Source organism: Hippichthys cyanospilos, chromosome 9 (assembly GCF_059441005.1).
Source record: "Hippichthys cyanospilos isolate Australia breed blue-spotted pipefish chromosome 9, RoL_Hcya_1.0, whole genome shotgun sequence".
Classification (NCBI taxonomy): Eukaryota; Metazoa; Chordata; class Actinopteri; order Syngnathiformes; family Syngnathidae; genus Hippichthys; species Hippichthys cyanospilos.
The window spans coordinates 9,236,199-9,260,978 of NC_142377.1; the positions used below are offsets into that span (position 1 = coordinate 9,236,199).

At 44.2% G+C, this 24,780-nt stretch overlaps 1 protein-coding gene across 1 annotated transcript in view; it reads right to left on the reverse strand.

The window, feature by feature from the left end:
• The window catches only part of cntn3b (contactin 3b), a 57,343-nt gene that overhangs the window by 11,711 nt on the left and 20,852 nt on the right, over positions 1–24,780 (reverse strand). Inside the window, exons 5-19 of the mRNA XM_088422953.1 lie at positions 23,705–23,803; positions 14,133–14,336; positions 13,838–13,940; positions 13,375–13,559; positions 11,950–12,086; positions 10,731–10,860; positions 9,495–9,645; positions 7,506–7,633; positions 6,704–6,879; positions 3,016–3,133; positions 2,095–2,253; positions 1,735–1,884; positions 1,062–1,132; positions 499–733; positions 3–112 (exon numbers count right to left, since the gene is read on the reverse strand). Coding sequence (XP_088279079.1) covers positions 3–112; positions 499–733; positions 1,062–1,132; positions 1,735–1,884; positions 2,095–2,253; positions 3,016–3,133; positions 6,704–6,879; positions 7,506–7,633; positions 9,495–9,645; positions 10,731–10,860; positions 11,950–12,086; positions 13,375–13,559; positions 13,838–13,940; positions 14,133–14,336; positions 23,705–23,803 — 2,156 coding nt within the window. The remainder of the gene's footprint in view (positions 1–2; positions 113–498; positions 734–1,061; positions 1,133–1,734; positions 1,885–2,094; positions 2,254–3,015; positions 3,134–6,703; positions 6,880–7,505; positions 7,634–9,494; positions 9,646–10,730; positions 10,861–11,949; positions 12,087–13,374; positions 13,560–13,837; positions 13,941–14,132; positions 14,337–23,704; positions 23,804–24,780) is intronic.

Genomic DNA, 24,780 nt, shown 5'->3' on the forward strand with positions numbered 1-24,780 from the left:
ACCTCATATCCCAGCACTCTTTCGGGGATGGCCTGAACAGCTTCCCAGATCACTTCAATTTGTGTTGCAGACACAATCCTAGGTATAACCCTCTTAGGTGATACACTGGGGACTGCAGAAATAGAGCACATAGTGAGAATGTGTGAGTCTCAGCAATAAGTCGAAAGCACAGAACAGACCTGTAGTTTCACTGAAAAAAGCTATTTCCCCGAGTCTTTTAATGGGATCTGTAACTGACGTAAGGGAATACAGCTGCCCTGCAAATTCAATTAACACTATACCTCCCTGACTACACACTGGGCTAAGTGTCTGCTAGGCTTTCCCATAATCTACCAGCATGATAACTAATAGAAGGTTGACATTTCCGAGCCCGGCTGGGGAAGGAAACAACCGCGGTGTAAAAACCGTCAAAAGATTCGTATTCAAGGTCGGGTCGTGAGGAGATAGCGCATATCTAAGCATCTCTCGCTACTGATATGCTGTTGGTGGATACTGTACCATCCTCTGCTGAATACACTGTGGCGATAGAGCTGAAGGGCCCCTCCCCTCGATTGTTGAAAGCTCCTACTTTCACATCAAAAGGCGAGAATGGCGGGATGGTGTCGTTGTGGAAGACGTAACGTGCAACGCCGGGTGTGGAGATGATGGCTCGCGTCCACGTAACTGTGCCCACGGGCCTTAGGGCGATGATATAGCCGAAACCCTCGCCGTTCTGCAATTCCTCCGACACAGGCTGGGAGCAAAACACAAAACTACAGTGATATTAAAATGCATACAGACAGAGGAACAGGCAGACCCATTTCTGTGCTGAGCTTCAACCAATACATAAGTCAGTAGGACACTTAGCAGCCTTGTATGTCTAAGTCGTTGTAGACTTTCCGAAGCTAATGCTCTCTGACCCCGCATTTGGAAGGAGAAATGTCACTCGGAGGCTATGGCAAGCGTATGAGTGACGCGGCGTCTTAGACTGATGGGTCATAAAACCGTACAGCTCAATCTGCACATTAAGAAAGCTATTATTCAGCGATGGCAAGAACAGTAAAATGTGACAGATGACTTACCTCCCATGTTATCACTAATTCCGACTTTGTGCCGCCTCCACCTCCGATATCAGTGGGAGCTGTATCAGGAACTGAAAGTGGGATAACCCGGAGGGGAGCAATTAGAACACGGTTCCCAAAATACAACAAACTCCTCAATGGTACACAGAAGCTCATGACAGGCCGCCTGTAGACATTTCTATTTAATACCTCGCACACCGTACATGCATATACATTCAAGGGTATATGTGGGTATGTTCGAAGGTGAATGCACATAGAATTGAACGTATATGCGTGTACGTTTGAAGTATATGTGCGTACATTCACAAATGTATGCATATACATTAGAAGACGAATGCACGTACATTCGCACGTATATGTTTGAAGGTATATGCACATACATTTGAACGTGTATGCAGATACGTTCAAAGGTAATATGCGTATATGTTTGAACGTATATGCATGAATGTTTGTACAGACTGTACTGCATATGCAAGGAAGTTCAAGTGTATTATGCACAGTAAATACAGACATACTTTGACACAAGTTCAAATGTATGCTAAATGCACATGCGTTCCAGCTGGTACGTTTGAGCACATCTGCAAGTACGTTTGCGAACAACAATGCAGGAATGAGTGATAGTTTGTGAAATCCCGTAGGTATGCAGTAGATACGTGTGGTTCTTATTACTTACTGGTATCTTCTGTCCTGGTTTTGGCTGAGGCTGGACTGGGCTCTCCAAGGCCCACCTTATTGCGTGCCACTACTCTGAACTCATACTCCACCCAAGCGTTTAATCCCACCACCGTTGCTGTCAGTGTGTTACCATTGACCACTTCCGGCACTGCAATTCAAAAATGTAGAACAGAAATTGAACGTTAAGGCCTCCATCCATTTTACGTTTGAAGATAATTAGTGAATACCGGCAAAGATTGAACATTTGAAAGGGTTCTTTTGACACTCCTCTCAATTTCAACGATATAGATTCACTTTACATGGACTTTAAATCCAAAATCCTTCCTAAATAGAGAATGTGGGTGCTGTTTGAAGATACCCGTCTCAACAGCCTGCCAGCCCACGGTAAACGGCGTCCGACCCTGGATGATGTAACCGGTGATGGGGCTGCCATTGTCCCTTCCTGGAGTCCAGGAAAGCTGCGCCGTGCTGTCTGTGATTTCCTCCACTGTCACTTTGTCTGGAGGCCCTGGTGGACCTAAATCAATGAGACAACGAGCAGGGTGAGCTCCCATCTCATTCCAAGAAGCTCTCCCGTCAAACTCATCAAGGCCGCCATGCTACGTTTAATTAAGAGCTTTGTCCTTGATGTGCGCATGAAGGGACTTGTTATGTATGATGTGCGGGGGACTAAACGGATTATCGGGAATGAAAAGAGATATTGAATGAGGAGCGTTCATTGGAAAGTGGATGAGTTAAGAGGGAACGGTGAGGACGGAAATACGGAGCACAAGTGAGAGAGCGCCGGTCGTACGCTCTGGTGTGACAGCGCCGCTGTTGTTGTTTGATGTGCTGCTCCATTATTCAAATGTTTTCCGTAATATCGCGCTGATGTGTAAATGAACCAATTAGACTCATTTTTAATGATAAACATTACCTCCTCAAAGCACCTGGGACAGCTATTACCGTTTGTTAAGGGCATGAATACCAATGTAAATCACTGGAGATAGCCCGGCACATGAGCGTTATACACTGAGCACATACCAATGAGGCAAACTCAGCTGGGCCTCAAGTCACTCATGCAGGCATGTTTGTTGTTGTTTTTTTTTCCTCGTTCAGCAGCACATACATAATGTAAAAAGAAACCACCGTACGTCGGAACGAGGCGGCATCCAATTTTCCAATTTCTTCACTGTGCGCTCAAAGCAAGCCTAAGGGAATTCTCCCCAAAATGATCCCTTTTTTTTTGGTAATATGATTTAAAATCGCGCAAACAAATTCCGGTTTATGGATGGTTTACCTTTAACGACCAGAACGGCAGAGGTGGACAGGCTCTCGACCTCCGTGTCGATAATGCAGACGTACTTCCCTCCGTGCTTCAGTTGAATGTTGCGAATCATCAGATCCCCTGATACACTCTAGAAAAGAAAAAAAAAGTATGAATATTGAACATGTGTTCAGAAAGAGATTATGTCTTATTTCATCATTCAGTTTTTGGATAAGGGAATGTTTTAACATTTATGACACTTTGCACAATCCTCGCCTCTCGAGGCCACCAAATGTTTTCATCTTTTCAAACAACAACAGCAGACATGGCAGATGTAGCCAGCACACATAAAGCTTTTGGCTAGCCTTCAGGTTTTATCCCACCATGCAGCTTCTCATCTCCGCAAACAGCTACAAGCGCCACACAGGAAACACAAAGCAAACACAGGCTAGTTAATTGGTAAGCTAGTCCTAATTAGCTTGTAATTGCGTAAGCAGGAGCAAGATAAGAGTACAGTGAAAGAAGCAAACATCATTTTACATTAGCTGTGTGCTGTTAATGGCTACAAAAAAAATAACTGAAAAAAAGACCTCAATTCTGTAAAGATACAAGCAAATTATGTATCCAGACAAAGGAAATATTTGTATTTAGTACGCACTACTGTGCGTTTGTTTTTGTGTTATTTTTTTAGTAATCGGTTAAAGAGCAGTACAAAATATTTTTGATGTATTTATTTGGTTTTTATGTTAATTGTGTAAATATAAACTAGGTATTTATATCAATACCAAAGTTGTGCTTCAAATACTTGGAGGGTAAATACAAAAAACAGCATTTTGTCCCATAAATCCACAGGTTTTTTTATTTGTACAAGTGGAGGTTTAATCATTTGACCTAAATTATGCCAATGTTTAAAAAAACAAACTAAAAAAAAGTAAACTTGATACATCAGTCTGCATTATGGGTGAAAATGCTAGTTTTAGCATTTAGCCTCGAATACATTCAAATATAATTGCAGCTGCGTTCAAATGTAGGCCTATGTATACTAATTCATTTACATGTACACTTGGAGCTGATCAACCATTCAAACAGACATGCAAATACGTTTGAACGTAGTAAATACATACGAATGTACTTGCAAGTACGTGCATTCATAAGCCAAAATGTGATGACATCATACGAAAAAATGTCGTTTTTAGCATTTAGCCTACAAACACTTTGTAGCGTGATTGCAAATATGTTCTCGCATATTTGCAAGTCTATTTGATTGAGTCTGCAGTTCAGATTTATTTCTAAATTCATTATATTTGCAAATATGTTCGAATAGATTTGCAACTGCACGTACTTGGAAATACTTTGGAATGTTTTTGCAAGGACATTCATGTTGCGCAACTCAAATAACCCATGGCATCATCAGAAAAAAAAAGAGATGTTTTTTGCATTTAGCTTTTGTTCAAATGTATTGGGAAATATGTTCGAATGGAATTGCAAATATGTACTAACGTGTTCGTTTGACTTAGTTTGTGAGTATGTTCAAGGTTCAAATGAGTTTGCTGGTCCAAAATGTTTATTCTACCTTTCCGTACTTAATGACTACCATGTTTGCAATATAGATATCCTCTTTGGCCTTTTTATAAGACATTTTATGCTTATTGTATCCTCATTTCAATGCAGCATCTTCCTGTAGAATTTAAAACAGGAAAAAAACAAGCTTATTGCTTTTCAAGGGAATCACCTGGGGGCGAGCCCGGTATGGGATCTGACTATTCATATCAGCCGTCCTAACCCCCAGCAGAGATTCATCAGAAATGCATCCGCTCTCGAAGAACCGGCAAGATAAGCCGTAGATCGCCACCTCATCGAGCCGAGGAGAACAGTAGTGGGCTAAATCTCCCTCTCCATTTGCACCTCTTTTTCATCTCATCTTTTTAAGCCTCACTCACATCTCCGTCTGATTCCATCTCGACTGTCAGCGGCCACCTGGCCAACCTGAGAGCCGGGGGCTGAAAGCAAGGCATCGCTCGCCTTGGCAAGGGAGCAAGTCAGACAGATTTGCTTTAATTATGTAAATGAATTCACCAGAAACTGTTGAGCAAGGGTTTGGCAATTTCTCTGGACAGGAGCAACATGAAACTATCTCATTACAGCCCCATGCTGAATTCCATGTCAATAATAATTTCCATTGGTATTCACAAAGATGGGCATTCCCACTAAACTGTGCAGTATAACAACATCATTTTGATTTTCTGCGAAAACCACTTTCTGCCTGGCCGTGGTAGGCATGCAGATACTACGGAGATGATTATGTTAATTATTTTTAGGGCTTGAACAATATAGAATTAGAGATTAGTTGGCTGATTAAATAAAATAAATGTACTGAACAAAATACCAATGCATTTGAATAGATGTCAAATATATGCTTTTCACTATTAACTTGCTTTCTCTTCCCTACAAATAACAGCAGTCAAAAGTAAATATATTGTGATAACAAAATCATTTTGGCTTCGCAGAATACATTGTGTGCAGAATTCATTGTAATGGAAAATAAGTATTCATCATAACGTTTTGTTGTTTAGTGACCACCTGTTAGGTTTGAACAAAGAACCTTTCACTTAACATATGTAAGAACTCTCTGTGTAGATAAGTGAGTTCAACACAAACATATAAATCATTGTCTTGTCTTTGCTTCCCGTCTTGTAATTAATTTCTTCTTCCATAGGCTTAAGAATCATTTTAAGAATCTCTTACAGACTAAACTGCTCTGTTAAAACTTGGGTCTTTGGAGCTTCAAAGACTCCCAAAAAGATCATTTGTTTACCAGCTTTGTTGTCACCGAGCTTGCTAAAGTCCTAAAAAAATGACAACATTAATTCTTGTAGAGTGTGTGGTTATATTGGGGTCTTTTTTAGCACAGTTATGCTTATTTCTGTTACAATGGGAATTTTATGAACTATGACTAGATTGTACAGTCACATCTCCATCAATTCTTTGCACAGCATATTTGCATTGTTCACCGCATCATTATTTGTGTGAATTAAGATTTGCTTTATTTTGAATAACAGGTCTGCAATATTACATCATCACCAACGTTCATTATGTAGATTTAAGGATACAAGGTTATGTCATATATTAATATGTATTTAATAATTATAACAGTGTTACTTATGCACAACCGATGTAAATGGTTAGAATACGTAAATATTAAAAGATTAAATAATTAACTGATTAATCTGTTGGGCTTTTAATTTTTCTGACAATGCCCTTGGTAAAAAGGAACCGATGTCTAACAACGGATTTCTCATGTATTATGTTTATGCAAGAAAATGTCAGAGCTTTTATACATGCCGGCAAGCTCATTACTTTTGGAGCGCAACATCCATAAATAGAACTGCAAATTCAATTATCGCAAAGGAATACGCGTTAAAAGAAAAAGCATACGTCTAAAGATGGAAAGTATCCTGCGTGAGTAATACGGAGGCAGGAAAAGCAACAGATTCTCATCGTCGCAAATCTTATTGTTCTATTTCTATTTATTGAGGATTTGATGAAATATGGAAGCTACACGCGGAATGTTGCCTCAATAACGGCTTTGCTTAGCTATTATTCACATCTTAGTTGGCCTCTCTGGGCCTGTTGAGCATACCCCTTGCACACTCCACTGTATGTCCCAATTAATCCCGGAATAGCCTGACAGTATCTGAGTTTAATGCTTGGGCTGACTCACCCCGCCCACTCTCTCAAAATGATCGCTGTCTTGCTGGAAGTCGATGAGCTGGCCATTAAATGCCCATGAGAAAGAGACATCCAGGGCTGGATCGCAGGCAATCTGGCACGGCAGCACGATGCTCTCGCCAACAATAATTTCAATGTTTGCGGGCCTCGCAGTGATTCTGGTTGGCTCTGAGCGGGGAAACAGATGACATTGAACATTTGTTATTTACACCGCCGCTACCCTTTAACGCTACCGAGATACCTACAGCAGAAATCTAACTGTGTAGTGCGGAACAAAAGTAACACCTATTGTTGGGTGCGTTCACAAACAATACGTTACATTCTAAGTCTGTGGGACTATTGAACAACACTTCCACATTGCACATTGTTTTCACACACGCACACACACACACACACACATATACTGTGTATATATATATATATATATATATATATATATATATATATATAGCCGCTTATCCTCATTAGGTCCACAGGCCTGCTGGTGCCTATCCCAGCTGTCTATGGCACACAGAAAAGAACAGCCATTTATGCACCCAATCTCACCTAAGGACAATTTAGAGTGTCCAATACACCTGCCATTCATGTTTCTGGAGAGTGGGAGGAAGCCGGAGTGCTTAGAGAGAACCCGCAGGGGCACGGGGAGAACACGAAAACTCCACAACTGTGAGGCGGACGAGGCAATGTTTTTCTTACAGTCTTCTCAATTCTTGAACTTGGTTACTTTTCTGTTGAGCAACTTGTAAAAATAAAACCATGCAAATGGCCAACTGGCTTCTTTAAAGGAGACTTACCGGTAACTAGCAGCCTTCCAGTGGTGCTTGCTGACCCAAACTGGTTCTTAGCAATGCATGTATAGCTGGCTGCATCACTTCTGGTTATGTTGGTAATCTTTAACGTTCCACTGGAAAAAAGTGTAATTCTGTGGAGTAACGAAGTCAGATAAGGTATAAGTACGGCATATTGTATAAGGTGTGTGTGCTTCAAGCGATGATGAAGATGTGTGTTGGATTCCTAACTGTGTCACTTTGGACACAATACCATTATTTTGTCAGACTGATAGCTGAACAAGTGCTTCATCTAAAAAAAGACAGGCTAATTATATCAATATAACAATTTACCAGCAAGAAATTGTCAAATTTTATATTCTAAATTTTAGTCCAGTAAAGGACATCCCGGCCAGTACTGGTATCAGTTGTCGTTGCGAGTACTGATACCTTGAAATAAGGCTGATCTTCACTCGTCAATTCTTCAAGGTTAGTTGGTGTTTAAAAGTACATTTTTTTCTCATACTTTTATCATTTTTTAAAGTGTGGGACCCCTAGTTATTTTTTTGTGTATAGAATGTTTTTTTAAGAGTCCAGACATCCAGCTACTTAAAAAAAAAATCTGTTTGTTTCTATTAGTATTCTATTTTTTTTTCAATGAGTGTCTTAACATAGGTGGTATTAATCAGTCAATTAATTCATTACTTTACTAAGTAATTGATTACCTCAGTCCTTTAGTACTTCAACTTTCTTTATGGTAATAGATTACTTGCTAAGACCATAATAGACCCTCCTTCAACAAAGTACTTGGGATTGAATGTCTGCACTCAAAAAAAAAGAAAACGTAAAAATGTCTTTGGGATTGAATATGTTTTATAGATTCAATTGATTTGCCCATCTTCTGACTGCCTTGGTGATTTTTTTTTTTTAAATTAAGTACTCCAAAATCCTGATCTTGTAATGCCTAGTTGAGTCAACATCATTGTTTATCTTATTCAGACTCACTGCTTGTGGTCCAAGAGCTGATTTTCTCCCTGCAGTGCAAAGACCTTTCCTTTTAGAAAAAAAAAATCCCATTTTGTGCCTGCGCACATTTTATGTACCTTGAAATACTGCTCAGGCTTCCTATAGTGTGTTAAATGTCAATCATCTTGGGGATTGTAGCGATTTTTCAACATTGGCATCCGATGGAGCCGGCAAAAAGAGCATCAGTGGTGTTCTTACAAGATGCTTTGTTAGGCTTTTCAGTCATCCATTTGACTATTTCATAATCACTTCTTAGCCTTTGTGTGTTTGAATTCTCCGCTTAAAAGCATTTCCCATCTATCCATCCATTTTCTGTATGCAAAGACAAATTTGCATATTCGATTCGTTCACTTATTTTCATGCTTCCGCTCAGGCTTACTTGCATTTGCCTACTTTGAGCGTGACATTCTCTTACTTGGTCAAATTAAGAGAATTCTGTTGACAATAATCAATCAGACTTGGAAAAAAAAAATAAATTGGTGGGTTTCTTCATGAAGTAAATAATCTGCCAAGATGCCGCCTGCTACTATTATCTCCAACAAGGCCTTTGCGTCGGCAATCACTGTGATTATATGTCTCAAACACTATTTGCATGTCACGATAAAGCACAACACAATTACCTATCTAATTACAGGTGCAATAGCTTCTGTGTAACTTTTTAATACTCTAATCTGCAAGCGGTTGGCATGTATCTTTAGGAGCGAGTTAATTCGCTTATCTTGTTGGCTATTTCAGGCAGCGAGTTCAGATTCCACCGACTTCCTGGCACTTTTCAAAACGGGTGTCGCGTGCTGTCGTCAAGTATTAGCAACGAGCGATTTTCCCAGAAGGGCGCCTTGCTCTCCCTCTTCTCAGTCCTCATTAACTTACCATTCTTCCTCATTAGCGCCTTCCTTATGCATCTGCACAAATGCCAAATTTACTACTCAAATATGTCTACCGACAATGATTGTGAATGAAATGTGCAAGGAAGACGCGCCGTTCCTTTACCTTTCATTCCTCTGCAGCATCTCATTGTCCTTTTTCCACAGGCTAATTGCTGGAGGCGAGGCTTGGGGCTTGCATTCAAGAGTGACTTCGCTACCTAAGCGAGCTTTTAGCAGGGCTTTTAATGGGCTTTTGGAGAAACTTGGAGGTGATGCTGAGTGGGAGGGAAGAGAGGGAAAAATCAGTGGTCAGTACCAACAAAAAAGCTATTTGAATTATACACTTATGCTACCTACATGCTGGGTTATGGTTTGAACCATTTTTGATTTAAAGAAAAATAGTTTAGAATTGTTCCATTTTGAAATTAAGATACATATCAACAGTATTTTATTCGAGGGATAGATCATGAAAAGTAATGCAACATTTACACTGCTGACAAATTCATTCAAATGTATTCAAAAGACAACATCAAAATGTCGTTTCATAATATCCTCTCATTCTGAGTGATACTATATTGAATCAAATGGTAATTCTCCTAAGAACTGTATCGAATTGTTCATTGAATCAAACTGCCCCTCACATATCAAAAAGAGACTTTTGTGGATGCCCCCACCCCATATATATATATATATATATATATATATATATATATATATATATATATATATATATATATATATATATATATATATCTTTTCATAATATAACAAATGGTGTAACGCAAAACTGTTTGAACTAAAAATCTTTTTTTTCTAGACTGCTTGAATTTAAACCCAACTGTTCACTGAACTGTATATTGTGATACGTATAGACTTGTCTTTCATTGGAGAGCTATACTGTATTTTCCAAAACTAAATGGCACAGACAACACTGACATCTATCTATCTATCTATCTATCTATCTATCTATCTATCTATCTATCTATCTATCTATCTATCTATCTATCTATCTATCTATCTATCTATCTATTATCTATCTATCTATCTATCTATCTATCTATCGTGGGAGATCTAGACAGTCAGTAGTCAGTCGGATGAAAGTCCTCCAAGACTGTAAATCAATCACTACGTCATCGACATGCATGTGTTTCTTGCCGTTTCCAAATCAATACGATGAAACGGGCGAGATGAACATGAGACACTCGTATGGATTCATGTTTAGCTGGCAGAGTGCGTCAACTGAGTCGGCAGACTGATTGCAGGGGAGAGATGCGGATGCCTGCTGCTTTTTATCTCAGAAGATGATCAAACACACAGACGAATAAGCAGCATAAAAGCTCAAGTAAGGAGGCAATCTTACCTAACACCATTAGTTGGGCAGAGGAATAAATAATGCCATGTTTGTTTTCAGCCACACACTGATACATTCCAGAATCTGACAGGTTTAACGCAGCTATGGACAGAGCCCCGTTTTCGATTTGTATCCGGCCCTGCGGAGGAAAAACAAACAGTTGCGCATATCCATTGCAATGGCAGCCTTTTATGTCCGAAGGCACAAAAGCAATTACTTGTGCACCATGAAGGGAGGGAGACAGCAGGAGAGGAGAAATAAAGGCCTAAGGAGCCCCGTGGCATTCCACGTATGTTCATAATGGAAAGCATGAGAACAGACAGTAGTCACAAAAACTGCTCCCCTGCATTCTCATTATACTTTAGGACACAACTGCACGTTGGAAAATAAGTTGTGGATATTGCGGGCTCAGGTTAAAGTGACAGATGGCGCAGACTAAAGGCCAAGATCCGCCAATCTGACATCAGCCCAAAGTGACCAATGTTACCCACGTAGAGCCGGCCCGGCCGTCGGCACATTGCCGTAGGAACATGTCGGAAACTACGCCCAACGGATATACAGCGACACTGACTATTAAATTATCTTTTGTGCGATCCTGAGTCGCAATACCCCTCCATACCACAGGTGGCGGTAGTTACAACTCCTCATTGTTAGAAAAAGCCGATAGCAAAGCTCTATACAGGTGGAGGGTTTTAAAAACAATGCATACCATGATCTAGGTCAGTGGTCCCTAACCTTGTTGGAGATATCAGACCCCTCAAATTTCTTATTCATATTCACCAAACCTATGTAATTGGAAAACTACATTTCTCACTGCTAAACGCAGTATGAAAACGCTTTTATGGACTTGCACACACCCACACACTGTGTGGCCTGACCTCTGTCCAACCTCTGAAACCGGCTCATCAAAACCCTGGGTTTCGATCGAACCCAGGTTAGGAAGCACTGACCTACTGTAGGTCCTTTTAACCATCCATATTTTTTTAATGCTGATGGCACTCAGGGTTGGGTGAAGTCCACAAGGCATTCGCCATGCCGCTTTTTGGATAGCACTAAGCCATCATGGAGTTCCAGCATTCCAAGTTTCTTTCAGCAAGTCAAGTAAAATGAGATATTGTATGAGGCGCGTATTTTTTAATCAAATCGCAATTTGGCATCATTTCTTTAATTATCCCCCTGAATTGAACCCACTTCATATTGGCATGAAAATCCCAACCATTTTAATTACCTCTGTGATCAGGTGCTCTCCATTCCTCAGCCAGCTGTATGATGGTTTTGGCTTTCCGTTAGCCTTGCACTCCCAGAACAGATTTTGGTGGATGGACAGAACTGTGTCTGCCATTGTCTGGAACCAGTGAGGTTTAGCTTGAAATAAATGAGAGGATTAACTTTACAAACATGTGTTTACAGTATCAAGGCACTGGATTAGTCTGACATCAAAAAGCTCTAAAAGCAGACGTGTTGAAGTCTTTTTTTTTTTGTACTACAGCGGCAGTTTATAAGATACACATGTAAAGTTCCTAGTTAAATGTTATGGTTTAAAAAAAGAAGAGATTTTATGACAGTGGGCCCCCGTGTTACGAGATAAATCCGTTCCACGGTTGGGCTCGTAAGGCCAATTCACCGTATGGTGGGCAATCCAAACCTATGTTAAATGGCTATTGCGTTTAGAACCCCAGGTAAAAACATCAAAATTGTACATACATATTAAAAATTGGTCCCAAAATAATATAGTAAGTGCTACGCAAATATAATATACATGCATAAAATGATGGCAACAAAAAATAAGTGCAATTACCTAAAAAGGCCTGCAGATGGAGACAAAACAACACAGCCAAGGGTCGGGTCATGACAGTTTTTTTTTGTCGCAAAGCGGGGAAAATACCGTAAAGAGGGGACGAAAAAAATTATTTCACATCGCAACATGAAAAAAAATGTAAGCCAGGGACGCTGTAACACAGGGGTCCACTGTATTTTTATATCTATAGCGGTAGTGAATCCTCAAAGCCTACCTATTAATTTTCATCCATGGTTGTAGACTTTTTTTTTTATGTTTATATCTTTTTAGCTACACTAATAAATCATAGTGTCCTCAATAGAGGAGATCCTGGCCTTCCCAATGATGTCTCATTTGTTTGGGTGGGATGCAATTTATTTTATTGTCCTTCTGTGACCCAGCCTAATAATTTGTGTCCATTGTACTGGATGTTTGTTTTCTGTCTATATAGTTTGATTCATTTGCGCTAGCTCCTTAGTCATACTGTTTTCAGAAGACAGACAGACATCCCGGCCTTTCCAATTTTGTCTCATGTTGGATGCGGTGCATTTCACTTTTCTGTCTTGCTAAGACAAAATGGGAACAACAGTGGACACAAATGCATAGGTTGAGTTTCAGTAGGATTGTCAAAGGTGAGCATTGTAATTCTCCTGGGGAAAATATGGCTGTAAAACTTGGTAAACATGTCAAATATTAGAGTGTTTTTATCAGGCTTCCAATCACTGGCGTAAAAGGCCCCACGTTGTTTTTCAGCTTGTGTCATATGATCAAATGCCAAAAAAGGTGAGCAGCGGTTGGTCATTAACTGATCCCTGACTGCGGTATTTTCTGTTGTTGAATTAAGCGTCTTCCAAAAGAAGCAGCATGTTTACTGACCATGGAATGAAATACGACCTCGGGCTGCATTTTTGCCCCGTCGATTTTCCGCAATGCACTCATAGGTCCCTGAATCTTCCTGCTGGAAGTTTGGTATTTCCAGGACGGCGTTGGAGTTTTTCATTTTGACTTTACTTGGGAAAGGGACGCCGCTTGTTCTTCTCCAGCTTATTTCTGGGACAGGGCTGCAAAAAATGGGAACATTTGTTCTTATCAGGACAACTATTTGTTGACGCGGACAAAGTGTTCTTTTTATCTTTTACTGTACAATTTTATCTCATCAAACCGATTTGACAAAAAGTGCTTATTTGCTTCCAGGATCATTTCAAATTTCTAAAGCTCTAAAAAGATCTGAGTAATATGAAAATGAATACTGTGACTTTTTAGCAACCTTAATCATTTTGACTCGTGTTAATCCATGCATGCATGAGCTTATGTCAGAGCCACAATAATGCTGACTTACTTTCCCAGAGCAAAACATTCCAGTTTCACAAGAGATTCCTTCGCAGCTGGAATCGAGTCAGGGAAATGAACTTCTATTTTGGGTTCATATTCTCCCATTACTCCTACAATAGGGAGAAATTTTTAAACATCAATAATGAACTGCAACCGTAAAACACACATTTGATCAAAGAAAGAGCAATGACACTAGAGGACTAGAGGCTCAGAGAACACATATATATATATATATATATATATATATATATATATATATATATATATATATAAATAAAGTGAAGGCAAATGATGCCACTTACCATCACTTCTTAGGACAAGCGGTGTCGGCGAGCTGAACACCTTCTGCTTTGTGACGGTGTTGTTTACCACACAAGTGTAATTGCCCACATCCGAAGGTTCCACTTTGGCTATATACAGACTTCCAGTCTCCTGCGAAATGAAGCGACGGCTGTCTTGTTGGACAAAGTAGGGGTACTGATTGAAGATCCATGCAAATGTCAGTTCTGAAGAGCAGAAAAAAACGTTACCTAAATTGTATGGAGCCTTGCTTTTTTTGGAGGTTTTATGACCCCACATTTCTACCATACGGTTAAGCCTGCTTACAATTCAATCCGGTCCCAGCGCAGAAGGGAAATGTTGACGGGTTTGGGCCAACGTAGCAGCTCTTTTGTTCTCCTCCAGGTAACAAACGTTTGGCAAAGGGTTTCCAATCATTCGCTGACAGTTATATTGTTTTGTCGCAAGGAAATTTTGAACGGAGGAGTACGTTTGCCAAACGTTTCTGACCTCGAACAAACCCTGACGAGAACAAAAGCGCTGCTACCTTTGCCGGCACCCGGCAACGTTCACCACCTAGTGGAGGGGTAGGGAACTCTGGTTCCTCAAGAGCCATATCCCGCCTATTTTCAATGTCTCCTTCGCCTTTCACACATGGTTCAAATAATCAGCTCATCAGCGAGAAGACTGATAATGATCCTGATCATTTCAATCAGGCATGTTTGAATGTGAGACACATCAAAATCAGGCAGGATATGGCTCTGGAGGAATCAGAGTTCACTACCCCTGACTTAGTGGGATAGCGGCTTAAGAATGCAAGGAGGATCCAAACCTTTTGATTCAAGGGCCATATTATGAAAAATAGAAGGTAAGAAGAAGCAATCATACCTTACTCATATATCAAAGTCATTTTGAAAAATGGCTACATCACAATTTTCTGTTAAAGGTGAAACCAAATAGTTGCTTTAAAATTTTGGGCTGCCCACGGCTCTTCTTCCCACTAAAATAGATCAGCCCCGGCAATAAGCAGCAGCTGAATCACATTGCCACCTCCATGTTTTCTTGAAGAAAAAAAAAACGTCTTTAATTCAGAAGAAAAAAACTTTTTCTTCTAACGTTTTCCAATTTTCCAGCAGAAGTGATTATTCTGCGTTAGGACAGATGCCAAAGGGTTACAATGCAAACCACATACAGTATTTGGGCAGAAAATGCATATGAAAGACCCAAATGAATTTCAGATGGATTACAACGGCAAAATCTCCAATATAGCCCGTACTTGGTCATTAGAACCCTTGGCTGCTTTGCACAAAACACTGACACTTAACAAATGTCCTTTGGAATCTTTGCCGAAGGGATAGGCAGCTGTCATAGTTTGTTGGGTTGTGGGTTTATTTTGAGGGGTTCTGTTTCTGTTTACGTTTATAGTTCCGGTTTCTGCCCCTGTCGCGTCTGCCTGCGTTAGTTTTGATTTAGTCCACCTGTCTGTTACCTGCGCCTCGTGTCCTCCAATCTGCTCCCTTTGCCTGTTGTCCCTGCCCAGCTGCCATGTGTTAGTTTGATTAGTTTGTGAATGTATTTAAGCCTAGTGTCTGTTACAGCCCGTGTCGGATCATTGTCTCTGTCGTGTCAGGTCATTGTCGTCTTGTAGTCCCGTCTCGTCTCGCCCATCAGTTTCGTGTATTCCTGCCAGCCTGCCCGTAGTGTTTGTTTTCCGTTTTTCCAGCTTGCCTGCGCCCTTAGTTTTTGCCGTCCTGTTTTTCCCGCTTTTTGTTCCCGTTCGTTGTATTAATAAACATGGATTTCATCAACCCCCTGTCCCGACGCTCCCCTGCTTTTGGGTCCTCCGCAACCACGCCGGCGTTCACACCCGCCGTGCACCCCCGTGACAGAATGATCCGACCAACGCAGGACCCAGCGGGAAGCCCGCGGCGGCGGACACGACGCCGCCGCCCCGTCCGCATCCGCTCTCAGCCCGCCGGCCAGCCCCGTTCCCCCAGTGTAAGACCTCTTGTTTTTTCTTCCGTGTCTTTCCCCTCGGAGTCCGCGCCTGTCCCCGCTTCTGATCTGTCCCCCGCGTCCGTCACTTCCGCGTTTCCCTCGTGTTCCTCCGACCTCCCTTACGACACGATTCTGTCCCCGCACGTTTTTTGTAGTTCCGATTTCGCTGATTTGCGTAGTTCACCTTCCGTCCGTCCACCTGATCACTCTTCCTCTCCTGCTCGCGCTCCTCACTACACGTTAGAGTCTAATTTTTCCGACATCGAGGATTGCCCTCCCTTCGTCACGTTTCGTTCCAGTACCGGTCCTGATTTTGTTTACCCGCGTCCCTCTTCCGTCAACACTTTTTATCATATTCCGTATTCGAGCCCGTGCACCTCTGATTATGATTTTGATTCAGATTTTGACTATCAGTCCGGCCAGTCCTTTTACAGTTCGTCCGAAGACTCCGATTCAGAGCCCCTATTTGACCGTGACCTTTTCGTGGGCTCCCGGTTGGCATTTCGTGGCCGCCGGTGGAGGGGCCCGCGAAAAGGCCACCGCCCCAGTGACCACCAGAACCCATCTGTTCAGCCTTCCGATCCGTTCCCTCCTGTCTCTGTGTCCCCCTCTTGCCGCGCCCTGCCTACTTCCTCCTGTCCTGTACCACCCTCTTCTTGCACCCTGTCCCAAGCTCCTGTCGCGTCTGTACCACCGGTCTCTGTTCCCCAAACTTCCTGCCGGCGGGCTGAAGCGGCACCCGCCCCTGTCCCAGCGCCAAGGCGGCTACCCGCCCCTGTCCCAGCGCCAAGGCGGCTACCCGTACCTGTCCCTGCGCCAAGGCGGCTACCTGTCCCTGCGCCAAGGCGGCTACCTGTCCCTGCGCCAAGGCGGCTACCTGTCCCTGCGCCAAGGCGGCTACCCGCCCCTGTCCCTGCGCCAAGGCGGCAGACCGCCCCTGTCCCAGCGCCAAGGCGGCAGACCGCCCCTGTCCCAGCGCCAAGGCGGCAGACCGCCCCTGTCCCAGCGCCAAGGCGGCAGACCGCCCCTGTCCCAGCGAGCCGGCGCCCGGCCTCTGCGAACCCTGCGAGCCGGTCCCCGGTCTCTGCGAACCCTGCGAGCCGGTCCCCGGCCTCTGCGAACCCTGCGAGCCGGCCCCCGGCCTCTGTGAACCCTGCGAGCCGGCGCCCGGCCTCTGTGACCCCTGCGAGCCGGCCCCCGGCCTCTGTGAACCCTGCGAGCCGGTCCCCGGCCTCTGTGAACCCTGCGAGCCGGTCCCCGGCCTCTGTGACCCCTGCGAGCCGGTCCCCGGCCTCTGTGACCCCTGCGAGCCGGTCCCCGGCCTCTGTGACCCCTGCGAGCCGGACCCCGGCCTCTGTGACCCCTGCGAGCCGGACCCCGGCCTCTGTGACCCCTGCGAGCCGGACCCCGGCCTCTGTGACCCCTGCGAGCCGGACCCCGGCCTCTGTGACCCCTGCGAGCCGGACCCCGGCCTCTGTGACCCCTGCGAGCCGGACCCCGGCCTCTGTGACCCCTGCGAGCCGGACCCCGGCCTCTGTGCACCCTGCGAGCCGGACCCCGGCCTCTGTGCACCCTGCGAGCCGGACCCCGGCCTCTGTGCACCCTGCGAGCCGGACCCCGGCCTCTGTGCACCCTGCGAGCCGGACCCCGGCCTCTGTGCACCCTGCGAGCCGGACCCCAGGCTCTGTGAACCCTGCCCGTCTGCCTCCCAAGCCAGTCGCCCGTCTGCCTCCCAAGCCAGTCGCCCGTCTGCCTCCCAAGCCAGTCGCCCGTCTGCCTCCCAAGCCAGTCGCCCGTCTGCCTCCCAAGCCAGTCGCCCGTCTGCCTCCCAAGCCAGTCGCCCGTCTGACTCCCAAGCCAGTCGCCCGTCTGACTCCAAAGCCAGTCGCCCGTCTGACTCCAAAGCCAGTCGCCCGTCTGACTCCAAAGCCAGTCGCCCGTCTGACTCCAAAGCCAGTCGCCCGTCTGACTCCAAAGCCAGTCGCCCGTCTGACTCCAAAGCCAGTCGCCCGTCTGACTCCAAAGCCAGTCGCCCGTCTGCCTCCAAAGCCAGTCGCCCGTCTGCCTCAGTCATCCCAAGTCAGTCTCCTGGCATCCCCGCCGTTTCTGATTGGCCCCCAGTGGCTGTCTCTGTCCAGCCTGCCGTTCCCAGTGCTGCCAGCCACGGTGCCGCAGCCTCAGCCTGTTGAGCCACCAGCCACGGCGCCTCAGCCTCCTGAGCCGCCAGCCTCTGCGCCGCTGCCTCAGCCTCCTGAGCCACCAGCCACGGCGCCGCAGCCTCAGCCTGTTGAGCCACCAGCCACGGCGCCTCAGCCTCCTGAGCCGCCAGCCTCTGCGCCGCTGCCACAGCCTCCTGAGCCGCCAGCCTCGGCGCGGCAGCCGCAGTCGCCTGAGCTGTCAGCCATGCCACCCTTGCCGCAGACGACAGAGATGCCAGACTGTTCCCTGTGGTCGCCCCTGTCCCAGGTCAGTCTTGTGCTCTCACTCGTGTCTGTGGCCTGCACCCAGTGGCTGTTCCCTGATGGCACCCCGACGACGCCTCCGCACCTGCCTGACGGTGTTCAGTCGACGCCTCCGCACCGGCCTGACGGCGTCCACCCGACGCTCCCGCTCCCGCTTGACGGCGTCCGGCCGACGCTTGCGCTCCCGCCTGACGGCGTCCGGCCGACGCCTCTGCTCCCGCCTGACGGTGTCCAGCCGACGCCCCCGCTCTCGCCTGACGCCGCCCTGCCGACGCTCCCGCCTGCCGATCTCCAGGGGCAACCGGGATACAAGCCTACCTGGGGTGGCTTGCTGTTCGCCATCGGGCGCCCAGGTCGCCCGCCTGACTCGGCCCGCCGGGCACATCTGCTCTGGCGTCCTGGCCGCCCGCCTGATTCGCCTCGCCGGGCACCTCTCGTCTGGCGACCGGGTCGCTCCCCTGACTCGCCCCGCAGGGCACCTCTTGTTTGGCGACCGGCCCGTCCGCCTGACTCGCCCTGCCGGGCTCATCTGCTCTGGAGACCGGGTCGCCCGCCTGACTCTCCCTGCTGGCCTCATCTGCACTGGCGACTGGGTCGCCCTCCGGACTTTCAGCCTCAGGTGTACCCCGTATGGCACATGGGGTGCTTTTGGACTGTTTTTGTTTTTTTTTTTTTTCTGTGCTCTCCTCCGGTCCCCCTTCCGCCCGCCCTGCCTCGGTTTTGGTTGCTTGTCGGTTTGTTTTGGGACGTCTGGGATCCGTCCCTTGAGAGGGGGGTTCTGTCATAGTTTGTTGGGTTGTGGGTTTATTTTGAGGGGTTCTGTTTCTGTTTACGTTTATAGTTCCGGTTTCTGCCCCTGTCGCGTCTGCCTGCGTTAGTTTTGATTTAGTCCACCTGTCTGTTACCTGCGCCTCGTGTCCTCCAATCTGCTCCCTTTGCCTGTTGTCCCTGCCCAGCTGCCATGTGTTAGTTTGATTAGTTTGTGAATGTATTTAAGCCTAGTGTCTGTTACAGCCCGTGTCGGATCATTGTCTCTGTCGTGTCAGGTCATTGTCGTCTTGTAGTCCCGTCTCGTCTCGCCCATCAGTTTCGTGTATTCCTGCCAGCCTGCCCGTAGTGTTTGTTTTCCGTTTTTCCAGCTTGCCTGCGCCCTTAGTTTTTGCCGTCCTGTTTTTCCCGCTTTTTGTTCCCGTTCGTTGTATTAATAAACATGGATTTCATCAACCCCCTGTCCCGACGCTCCCCTGCTTTTGGGTCCTCCGCAACCACGCCGGCGTTCACACCCGCCGTGCACCCCCGTGACAGGCAGCCACGTAATGGTAGAAAAACAAACCGGATGGCCGTTCATCAAGACGCATTTTTGTGATCCGTGAGCTCTGAGTCAAAGGTCACTGAGCGATTTGCCCATGGAGCCAGACAGATAAAACCAGAGATAGATGGTGCGATAGAGACAAGTAGTATCCGTCATGCTTGTTCACAAGCGGTAGTTCAATCATAAGAAAAGAGTGCTGCCATGCTGAATAAATATATAATTCGAAGAGACACACCCTGAACGGATTTACCGTGGTAGAGAAATTCTGTGTAGTCTACCACTTTTGAAGTGAGAGGTTATGAGTCAAAACTGCTCCCAAATAACTGTCAATCACCTGATGCAATCTCAGGCTCAGTCTCAAAAGAAAGGCTTTGGAGAGGAGTGAATGTTTCGACGTGGTTGCAGTTTAACACACAATGCGCTCTTGAAGTTGCTAAGCGGGTGTCACTTAGTTCATATTTCATAATTATGACTTTGATTTGATTGGTGAATTCTTCAAGTAACCCGGATTGTAAGAGTTTAGTGCACTAAATGAGTAAATGCACAGTAATTTAAACGGTTGACAATGTTTTAGTGGGAAACTTGAACTATAATGAACTCAGTCAACCGCAGACATATTCTTATGTTTTCTATTTTTTTTTTTTTTAATTAACCCAGACAGTGAATTCTAGGTATTTATTTATGATATTTTCCGCACCATAAGGTGAACCTTAAAGCCTTGAATTCTCTCAAAAGCTGACAGAATGCGTTATAATTTGTGAGTTTTCATTTTTGGGGGAGTAAAAAGAAAACAAGTAAATTCTTCAATTTTTTACTTCCGAATTTTAGTTATAAATATGTTTTTTACAGTTGTTTTTTTCTAACACTTTGAAATTTTGAAATGTTGTATATACTCCAATTTTGAAGCAATTTATATGGGGACAGGCGCAAAATAACAGTTTCTGGATTTTTAAAAATAAATGCAGAAACTGTTTTTAAATCAACAAAACAATACATTTTAAGATTTTAGGTTATAATTTGAATCATAAGTATATCGATTCATCTTGGCATTGGACAGGCTTTTAATGCAATCAAGAGGTATTTTTTCCCCATTTTTAATCGCACTTTCCACAAATCATCTTCATTCTTAATTTGATTGTCTATAAATAAAGTTTGACTTCTTTGATTGTTTTGTTGACATTCCCTTTAATGCAGCTCCATCTTATGGATGCATAACACAATTTCAGCCACTACTGTAGCTTCGATTCTATGCGCCTTATAATGCGGTGCGCCCTATATATGAAAACAGTTTTAAATTAGGCCATTCATTGAAGGTGCGCTTGATAATCTGGTGTGCCTTATAGTGCGGAAAATACAGCATATGTTTTTAAAATGTGTTCAACACTTTGACAAAAGGAAGCTCTAAAACTTGTTGGGACTAAAAGCATCAAACTGAAGTTGAAAGTTAAAGTAGAAAGAATGGCCCCATGAAAACGAATGGAGATGATTTTTATGTAAAATATTGAATTGTGGGAAGGCAATAGGTATGTGGACAAAGAAAAGTAATACACTGATTGCTGTGTTGTTTTGCAATATGTCAAAATGTAAGTGGTGTGAATCAGATCTATTATGTGGGAGTAGAAGCAGAACAACTGCTTTCAGCATTCACACATCTTTTTCCGTCAGACATATCTTAAGCTGAAACATGTTTCATCTACGCTGGTCAGAAACTGAACAACAATTTGACCAACTGTCGTTAGGCTTCTTCACTGTGCAATAAATGATGCCGAATAATTGAAATTGTCCCTGATTCAACATTGTATCAGCCCACTAAAAATCCCTGAGCACCATCTATAGAGGCATCGCAGGTGTCAAATAAAGTTTACCCTCACGTCACTTCATTCAAGATGCGAATTAGAAGCGGCAAGCCGCGGACAATTAAAGAAAGCATCGGCGAGCTACCACAGTTTGCTTTTCATTCATTTTTGAAAATGTGAGAATCCAGAATAGTGCTTTGGTTAGAGCAGGCAACTGTGCAGAATCCTGTGTCAGAGAAGAAAGCTGTCAAACTGTATTTCACACAGGCTCCTCTGTCCCATTATCCCATAGAGCAGCTGTACAATGCGCCGTTCTACAAACGCTTCTCTTGTGTGGGAAATTGGTGTTCCAATGTGCAAGCTACTGTATGAAGCCAGAGACAAACTCGGCAGCAGCCATTGTTCACGGCGCTCGGGTGCCCACAGAGAACGGGTGACAAAAAAAAAAAACTGCATTTTTATTTGGCGTGTCATTTAAAAAAATACTTTTTGGCCTTTTTTCTGAAACAATGGTGTAAACAGTTTATTTTTATAGGGTGAATTATTGCAGTTAACTTATTCCAGAAGACAAAACTACAGACAGCAGCCAAATAGCATGATACACACACGCACACACGCACACACACACACACACACACAAAAGCACAGTCAGGAATTGCAAGGTCAGTAAGTTTGTGAGAATGGGTGTATGACCATTTAGAACATGAGGGGAAAAAGGGCAGTGACATGCATGACATTGACATTGGGAACTGCAATGTGACTGAGCCCAAATAAAGTGGACTGTTTTCTCTTCGGATGGCATATCGCATCATGCAGAACGCATTTTATGACAGAAAATACTTATACTATACTATATATATATATATATATATATATATATATATATATATATATATATATATATATATATATATATTAGAGCATGGAGTGAATCAGTGCTGGCTTGGATTGAGTAGTAAATTAACTATTACAAGTGAATGCAAAATCAGATTTTTTTTTTTTTCACCATTCAACTGAAGCACATTTTCTTCAGATGAAGTTTTTGGTCACGTTATAGGTGACTAATTAGCATTATGTTAACCTATTAAGCAATCAGTCAATGAAGGCTAACTGGGCAGTGTATCAACGCCTTTGTCATTATTTGCTCGCTCTGAAGTGAAAGCAGTTCCTCATTTCCTCAGAAAGCCATAGATCACTATGATCACATTTGATTTTTCATTTGTCAGGCAATGACACATTTTTTGGCAAAAGTACTTGAGATTTAGTGGTTGAAATGTAAGCGAGTAGCAATGATCATCAGTTTGACATCTTTTCAACACCAACTAAATTGTAATCGTCCATCAGACCATCCTTTTATTTCACCCATGCTGTCATTACCCCGCTACATATTTTTGCTGGTTTGCTGTTTGTCCTTTGTTCTGTTGGTATTTGTTGTCTGTGGGTTGGTATTGGGATGTTTTGTTCCCTCTGTTTTGGGCTTTTATTGGTGCGGTTGTCCTTTTGAGTTATGGGGTTTTGTTCATGTTTTTAAGTTCATGTTTTTCATCCCCCCGTGTCAGTGTCTATTTCCCATGTGCTGACCAATCAGCTTCCTGTTCCAATTGTGTCTTGTCCAGATGCTCCTCGTTGTCTCGTCAGATTTGAGTGTATTTAGTTTCCTGTTTCCTTTCAGTTCTTTTTGAGTTATTGTTGAGTCCGTGTTGTTGTCGATGTTGCGTCATAGTTGATGTCAGTTCCTCGTTGTCCTCCCTTTGAGCCTGTTTTTTTTTGGTTTTCTTTTTATTATCTTTTTTATTTTTGGGCGCACCCCTCATGTCTCCCTCCTTGCCTTTGGTTCCACACCCTAGCCCACCATGCCTTTACCGGTGAGTGACAATTACAATTACTGATGAAAACCCACATTCCATCCATCCTAATACTTTGTCTGACTGACTGCAGAAACGTAGTTAAAAAAAATTACAGTATATGGATTAACGCAGCCATAGGGAAAATTACAAATGCTAAAAGTGTGTTGAAAAAAAAATTACCTCCAGAATGTGCCGGTGGTCCACATAAGAGAACCACCCCTTGACCTTCTCGGACGTTGACGGTACTTCTCACCGTTTGCGTTTTGAAGTTATCCAGATCTGAGGAAATAGGGTAAAAATAGATTTAGATTGCAGCTCCGAAATATGAAATCGCTAACAGTATCGGACTATCTGCTGGGGATCACGTGCGTGTCCCCAGCTTCTGCTTATTCACTGAGGCATGTATTTGATGTTACACTTTGAGCCATGGGACTTTAATAGGACATCATTGGCTGCCCTGGGACATCTCCTGGCAGCCTGTAATGCTTTCAAAGCATCTGGAGTGCTGATGAAAGAGAGAGATATAGCTGTATGACGTTTAGTGTTTTGCACAAGGAGAAGATTAGGCAGCGCGCGGACTGAACAAACACCAGGGAGCATGCATGACAAATGAGTTTGCGCCGCCAGCAGCCATAAGTAGCATCATTATTAAATGTGGTGTAATCTTGCACTTAAAAGCATGAGCTCCCCCATCCATACTCGCAGCACAACTTATCCCTTTCAAATTAACGAGCGCTTTCTGGTAGACAAAAGCCCAACCTGCGATGATAAAGCACCTCTGACTTTTGTGAGTGATGGAGGTAAGCCGCCGCCGCTGTCCGTTCTCTAATCTGCCTGCACCCGCTGGCTAACAGACTGGTGCGAGCCTTCCAAACATAAACAAAAGAAAGTCAGTGTGACCGATAAGGGAAATTAGGAGGGAGAAGATTATGGCGAGAAGTGGGACAGAGCACGGGTAAGATTAATGAGAGGCGCTCCGATGACCGCGGTGGAATCAAACGGTGCCAAGTCACGACGGGACACCCGGGTCACAGGAGGAGATGGCCCACTCCAAATCCAGACAAAGGTGACTTCCTTGTGATCTGGGCTGACTGTCGTGATGAGTTCATCACATATTCATTTATGAGGAACGGTGAGAGTCACACACGCAGCTGATAGCGAAAACGGACCATGAATATGACATTTTTGGCCTGTAAAATTGCAAAATACTGCCCTCTTCTTGAAAGACCGAGGAAGATTTTGGCTTCCGTTGGCGG